This window comes from Triticum dicoccoides, chromosome 4A, assembly GCF_002162155.2.
Source record: "Triticum dicoccoides isolate Atlit2015 ecotype Zavitan chromosome 4A, WEW_v2.0, whole genome shotgun sequence".
In the NCBI taxonomy this organism is placed as follows: domain Eukaryota; kingdom Viridiplantae; phylum Streptophyta; class Magnoliopsida; order Poales; family Poaceae; genus Triticum; species Triticum dicoccoides.
In genome coordinates this window covers 24,951,516-24,959,459 of record NC_041386.1, presented here as the reverse complement: position 1 = coordinate 24,959,459, position 7,944 = coordinate 24,951,516, and the positions used below count along the sequence as shown (strand labels likewise).

General features: G+C 44.4%; 1 protein-coding gene across 1 annotated transcript; it reads left to right on the top strand.

Moving 5' to 3' along the window:
• Positions 1–1,884: 1,884 nt before the first annotated feature.
• LOC119284705 (3-ketoacyl-CoA synthase 6-like) lies at positions 1,885–3,796 on the top strand. The gene has a single exon (XM_037563862.1). It carries the CDS (start codon positions 2,110–2,112, stop codon positions 3,559–3,561), a length of 1,452 nt encoding a protein of 483 aa, XP_037419759.1. The 5' UTR covers positions 1,885–2,109; the 3' UTR covers positions 3,562–3,796.
• Positions 3,797–7,944: the final 4,148 nt, after the last annotated feature.

The window sequence follows — 7,944 nt, the reverse complement described above, 5'->3', positions numbered from 1 at the left end:
TTTTGATCGTTTATATCTTTAAAAAATTATTTTTTGAAATATTTTATATATTTGAACTCCTGACACTAAGATCTTTAGAACAAGATCAATATTGGATAGATTCCAAACACATTCAAATTTTACGTCTAATTTCACACATATTCCAGCGAAATCTGTTATTCGAAATGAGTGAAAATATGTGAAACGTGTTCTTTCAAACATCTGAATTTGATTGTTTCAATGTGTGAAATTGAATATTTCAAATATATGAAATGGTATTTTTTAAAACTTATGAAACATATTTCAAACTTATTTTAATTTCAGGGAAATCATTTGTTGGAACATAGTGAAATTGGATTTGTTGTGTGTAATTATAACATAAATTTTCATTGAAATTAGTGAAATATGTTTTTTGAAATGAGTGAAATCATTTGAAATAAGTGAAATTGGTTGTTTCAATGAGTGAAATATGGTTAAAATTTGAGTGAAAGATGTTTTTTCAAATGAGTGAAATCTATTTTCTAAAATAAGTGGATTTTTAATGAAACTTATTTCAATGTTTTTGTCAAGTTTGCTTACTCGGTGTGTGAAAAGATGTGAAACTGATTATTTACAAAATGCGAAACTTATATTTGTCAACATGTGAAAGTTATTTCACTTAACTTATTTAATTTCAGGAAAATCAGTTTTTGAAACTAGTTATTTCAAACATGTGAAACTTATCATTTCAAAACTTTTTTACAATGAGTGAAATATGTTTTATGAAGTGAGTGAAATTGTTTTTGGAAATAATTGAAATATGTTTTTCGAAATAATTGAAATTAGTAAATTGAAGTGACTGAAATCCTTTTTTTGCCAAAACATGTGAAATCTATTTCGTAAATTGAAGTAAGTTTTTTAAATGAGTGAAATTATATTCTGAAATGTGGGAAATGAGTTTTATGCAAAAATTTATGTTTTTGATATAAGTGAAATTTATGTTTTGAATTGAGTGAAATCTGTTTTTGAAATCAGTGAAATAAAACTAGCTCAAATGTATCCAAAATATATCTTGTTCTAAAGATCTTTCCGCTATGAATTCAAATATATAAAAAGTATCAAAATTGAAGTTTTGATTAAAAAAATATCTATCATCCAAACTTCCACAATGAAATTAAATGGAAGTATTTTGAGGGGGGTTATTTTAGCATATGCATGCAGACAGTCTTCTCCCAATCCTTTCTCTCTCATGAGATAAAGCCGACAAGGAGAAGGCCCACATTTATGTATTTCAATTCATCTCTCTTATACTCCCTCAGTTTTTATTTACTCCGCATATTAGGTTTGACTAAAGTCAAACTTTGTAAAGTTTGACCAAGTTTATAGAAAAAAATATAAACATTTACCATAGCAAATCTATATGATGTGAAAGTACATTTAATAATGAATCTAATGGTATTTCTTTATTATTGTATATGTTAATATTTTTGTTTATAAACTTTGTCAAAGTTTACAAAGCTTGACTTTGACCAACGCTAATATGCGGACTAAATAAAAACGGAGGGAGTACACAAAACAAGGGCCCAAATTCCTAAAAGCACTCCAACGATGGATGCTCCACCGGTACATAAAAAAAACTTTTTCGACTGCGTACCACCATGACGGCTACGTCTTTGCCTCTGATGGCCATTGGCGTCTTATGCTCTTACCAAGTTTTTGCTCTTATCTAATGTGGTGTTCTAATCATTTGATCAGTATCCCATTTCTGTTAAGGCTTAAGACACGTTATCCTAACACTTCAAAACATGATTAACTAACAAGTTATCCTAACTCTTAACAACCTAGTCACGTTGGTTACATGTCGCCTTCGCATGGACCTGTGTATTAAAAGGGTTTGTGTGGACCTTTAGCTAGGAAAATATATCGGCGAATGAGTTTGTTAGAGTTGAGTTAGACCCGTTCCATGCCGCGCATCAACAACTTCTCTGTCTAGGAGCAACACTGAGCCAATTGATGCCCTTAAAAAATCAAGCTGCCCACGTATGAAATGTAGTGATTGCGCGGCGGATTGATGATGATATGACCTGCGCGTACTGTGCTAGCGCTCGCTTGGCACTATAATTGGCACTAACAAACGCACCAAAAATATCCATGCTTCACACTGCACTCGCCGAGCTGGCTATACGATCGAGGAGCATGAGCCCGTCCATCGTCACCGTGTCGCTCGCCGCCGCCGCCGCCCTCGTCGCCATGGTGCGGGTCGGGCCGGAGGAGCTGGCCAGCCGGCTCTCCGAGGCCCGGCCGGTGCACCTCTTCTTGGCCTGCTTCCTTCCGGCCGCGGCGACCGTCCTGTACCTCATGCTGCGTCCCCGCGCGGTGTACCTCGTTGACTACGCCGGCTTCCGCACCCCGCACACCTGCCGCATCCCCTTCGCCAGCTTCCTGGAGCACGCCAAGCTGATGCCCGAGCTCAGCGAGCGCAGCATCCGGTTCATGACGCGCCTGCTGGAGCGCTCCGGGATCGGGGAGGAGACCTGCCTGCCGCCGGCGCACCACTACATCGGCACGCACAAGTACTGCACCGTCGACGCCGCCCGCGCCGAGTTCGAGCTCGTCGCCTTCTCGGCCATCGACGACCTGCTCGCCAAGACCGGCGTCGCCCCCGAGGCCATCGACATACTCATCGTCAACTGCAGCCTCTTCTGCCCCACGCCGTCCCTGGTCGACATGATCGTGAACAAGTACAAGCTGCGGAGCGATATCCGCAGCATGCACCTCTCCGGCATGGGGTGCAGCGCGGGGCTCGTCGCCGTGGGGCTCGCGGGGAACCTGCTGCAGGTCGCCCCCCACGGCGCGCACGCGCTGGTCGTCTCCACGGAGACCATCACGCCCAACTACTACGTCGGGACCGAGCGCGCAATGCTCCTGCCCAACTGCCTCTTCCGCATCGGCGGGGCGGCCGCGCTGCTGTCGACGTCCCCGGCGAAGGCCCGGTTCCGCCTGAAGCACCTCATCCGCACGCTCACCGGCGCGCAGGACAGCGCCTACCGGTGCGTGTTCCAAGAGGAGGACGGGGAGGGCCACCGCGGGATCAACCTCAGCAAGGACCTGATGAACATCGCCGGCGACGCGCTCAAGGCCAACATCACCGCGATGGGGCCGCTGGTCCTGCCGGCCAGCGAGCAGCTCAAGTTCGCCCTCACCTTCATCGCGCGGAAGGTGATCAACAGGCGGGTGAAGCCGTACATCCCCGACTTCCGCACGGCGTTCGAGCACTTCTGCATCCACGCCGGCGGCCGCGCGATCATCGACGAGCTGCAGAAGAACCTCGGGCTGTCCGACGAGCAGGTGGAGGCGTCGCGGATGACGCTGCACAAGTTCGGCAACACGTCGAGCAGCTCGCTGTGGTACGAGCTGGGCTACATCGAGGCCAAGGGCCGCATGCGCAAGGGCGACCGCGTGTGGATGATCGGCTTCGGGTCCGGGTTCAAGTGCAACAGCGCGGCGTGGGAGTGCATCCAGCCCGCCCGCAACGCCGATGGGCCGTGGGCGACGTCCATCCACAGATACCCGGTGGACATCCCCGACGTTCTCAGCCATTAACCCACCACCGTTGGCCATGGAGAGGATTACAGTTCGTCATGCTCGTGTTTCATCAAGTAATTTGTTTACGCCATTAACCGTTTGCGGCCCGAAGGATTACTGCTCATCATGTTCACGTTGCGCCAAATAATATACTGTATGATATTGTTCTTTCAATCACCTATTAATCTTCACTGAACAATGTTTTAAATATTCATTGTCAAGTACGCAACTTGTTTGTATAATTTCAAATTTATCTTTGTGTCGGTTAATTATTTTGAAAACAATCCCACTCGACCAATATCTCACGACACATATGTCTACACTAGCATAGTTATTGGTTGATGGACACATGACATCAAACCGATAGTTATACAAATGCATGCTAGGACACTTGGGGTTGGGTCGACATGGTATGAGAACCCGCAAAAAAAAAGGAGACCCCGCGAGAGAGATCCATTCCTACATGCCATTGCCATCAATTGATCCCATGCACAATGTGCATTATTAGACGCATGTATGTTTTTTATGTACTTGGGATGTATTAGTACCTATAATATTATGAAATGCCACTCCTTTACTGGATAATTATGAATGTTTATTTTTTGCTTTGTCATTAACCATCATGCAAGACATGACCAATCAATATAAAGACTTCCCCCTCCTCAGCCGTTCAAGAGAAGTTTTGATCTCTCGAGTAGTCCGGATTTAGAAATAAATAGCCATGATCCTCACGGTTACTTACTCTTATGTACAAGTGATCCCAAGTCACATGGTGGAGAAATAGTGGTTGCACTAAATAGACAAGAATGACGCACACTTGCAGTTTGAGTTCGACCCATTCCACGAGGCATATACTCTCTTTGTTTTTATTTACTCCTCATATTTGGTTTGTCTAAAGTCAAACTTTATATATTTTTAACAAGTTTGTAGAAAAATATATTAGCATATACACCACCAAACATATATCATTGGATTCACCATTGCATATACTTTGACATAATATAAATTTGTTACTGTAAATGTTCATATTGTTTTCTATAAACTTGGTCAAAATTTATAAAGTTTGACTTCAATCAAAACTAATATACGAAGTAAATAAAAACGAAGAGAGTATGATTGCATGCAAGTATTGCTACTATTGGTCCATTGCCGAGTAGTTGTACTTTGTACATTTGTAAGCATGCATAAAAACCAACAAAATAACACACATATGCATATAAGCCATTCGATCACCAATAATTGTCTAAATTTCTTGCGGGCCTAGAATTGAAATTCTAATTAATCTCTAACGCAGAGACTCATTATATATAGCAACACTTATTTAACGAGAGGGACGATGGACGTGCGTTTGAAAGCTATAGCTAGCCACCACCTTCCACCTCGCCCAAACCACAACTTAATTTTCCTTCACGTTGTCAGTTCCATTTCTAATTGAGTGTTTTTTTTTTGCATGAGGTGCAGCTTTACTCTGTTTTTATCACGTTTCCAGCGCCGCAATTCTACTTACCTGAACTATTTTATTTGACACACACACACACACACACACACACACACACACACACACACACACACACACACGCACGCACACGTAGAGAAGGGTTAATACAAATTAGTTGCTCAACATGGTGCATGCCAATACGCAAGCTCGTCGGCGTGTTTGTTGTTGCAAAAGGCATGAATGATTGCTTACATACAAGCTGAGCGTGATGCCTGTCCGTCTCACTCGTTGCTCGACATGGACATTGCCGGGAATAATAACTACCTTCACTCTCGTCGTAATGAACGTTCAAAACTTTCATAATGAAATGCAGTAGACCTAGGCCAATTTGGAGCCTATATGTCACACACACACGGGAATTAGGTTGCGGTTTACGGTTGGAAGTCGCAGACCTTCAAGGCCGTCAAGCCCTTGATTAATTAGCCGTGTGTAGCCGCCGGGTGCCGGCGGTTGTCCCGTACACGGACACCAGTGGCCGGACAGTGCCCCTGGGCTTATCTTCACAACGCTACATGCCCATGTGGCAAGCCACTCTCACTGTGATCAATGCCTTGACGACGGACGTGGCAAAGATGTCCTTGACGTACGTCAAATGATTTGCTAGCCGGGCAATCAAGCGCTATTCCCGGCCGCATCACGTACCGACTCAAATGACATTAAGGCACAAGTTGGCGAGTGAAGGCAACACCACCTTTAGCCATCTTTGCTTTATGTTTACTAGCACAAATGGCCGTGCGTTGCAACGGGAGACATTTTTACACGTCTCATGCCTTAGTGAGTCTCGTCGTCTCATCATCTCAGCCTGCACTCCTTGTTCTCGTCATCGTCTCCTCATCTCAGTCTGTGCTTCATATTATTTTGTGTTAACTAGAGAGTTTTCGTTCCATATTTCTCGGACTGATTTATGTCCATATTCCTTACACCTATTCCGTATTTTGTCTCAATTCCTTTCCTTCAATTTATTATTGTCCCTCAATTCCTTTCCTTCCTCTTTCCTTGCACGTAGGGAATAAGCAAGATCCAGACCATTCCTCATAGCTATCAATTCTAGGGCGATCACGTCTGTTGCAAATGGAATGAATTTACACCGAGTGGCCAGAAAATTAGCTCTATCATCCCTGAGTATGGCCGCCATAGCTCTGACTCTTTTGTCTGTGAAAAATATTACATCAACATTTGGTTTAGTGATACTCAGGTTTGGCTTACACCACCTGGCTTTAGGTATACTTGGTGAACGGGATGATGAATTTTGATGATTGCTTGCAATTGACAAGACCAAAATTGACCATCTCCATGCTGCCAGAACCGCTTCGTTGTGCATAATTTGTCTGCGGATCCGCCACAAGTACCAACCTCCGGCTGCTATCTCTTGTTTGAAATTCAAAGTTGGATGTATAGCTAGGTATTCCTATGGAAGAGCTAAGATGTGTTCGAATATAACAGAACCCGATCAATGCCAAGGTGGGACTGTTGGGGAACGTAGTAATTTCAAAAAAAAAAATCCTACGCACACGCAAGATCATGGTGATGCATAGCAACGAGAGGGGAGAGTGTTGTCTACGTACTCTCGTAGACCGGCAACGGAAGCGTTGACACAACGTAGAGGAAGTAGTCATACGTCTTCCCGATCCGACCAATCCAAGTACCGAACGTACGGCACCTCCGAGTTCTGCACACGTTCAACTCGGTGACGTCCCTCGAGCTCTGATCCAGCAAAGTGTTGAGGGTGAGTTTCGTCAGCACGACGGCGTGATGACGGTGATGATGTTCTACCGATGCAGGGCTTCGCCTAAGCACCGCTACGATATGACCGAGGTGGAATATGGTGGAAGGGGGCACCGCACACGGCTAAGGAACAATCACGAAGATCAACTTGTTGTTGGAAATATGCCCTAGAGGCAATAAAAAAATGATTATTATATTTCCTTGTTCATGATAATTGTCTATTATTCATGCTATAATTGTATTATCCGGAAATCGTAATACATGTGTGAATACATAGACCACAACAGGTCCCTAGTGAGCCTCTAGTTGACTAGATCGTTGATCAAAGGATAGTCATGGTTTCCTGACTATGGACATTAGATGTCATTGATAACGGGATCACATCATTAGGAGAATGATGTGATGGACAAGACCCAATCCTAAGCTTAGCTCAAAGATCGTGTAGTTCGTTTGCTGTAGCTTTTCTGAATGTCAAGTATCATTTCCTTAGACCATGAGATTGTGCAACTCCCGGATACCGTAGGAGTGCCTTGGGTGTGCCAAACGTCACAACGTAACTGGGTGACTATAAAGGTACATTACAGGTATCTCCGAAAGTGTCTATTGGGTTGGCACGAATCGAGACTGGGATTTGTCACTCCGTATGACGGAGAGGTATCTCTGGGCCCACTCGGTAATGCATCATCATAATGAGCTCAATGTGATCAAGGGGTTGGTCACGGGATCATGCATTACAGTACGAGTAAAGTGACTTGCCGGTAACGAGATTGAACAAGGTATTGGGATATCGACGATCGAGTCTCGGGCAAGTAACATACCGATTGACAAAGGGAATTGAATACGGGATTGATTAAGTCCTCGACATCGTGGTTCAGTATGTGGGAGCTAACATGGGTATCCAGATCCCGCTGTTGGTTAGTGACCGGAGAGGCGTCTCGGTCATGTCTGCGTGTCTCTCGAACCCGTAGGGTCTACACACTTAAGGTTCGGTGACGCTAGGGTTATAGAGATATTAGTATGCAGTAACCCGAAAGTTGTTCGGGGTCCCGGATGAGATCCCGGACGTCACGAGGAGTTCCGGAATGGTCCAGAGGTAAAGATTTATATATAGAAAGTCCAGTTTCGGCCAGCGGGAAGGTTTCGGGGGTTACCGGTATTGTACCGGGACCACCGGAAGG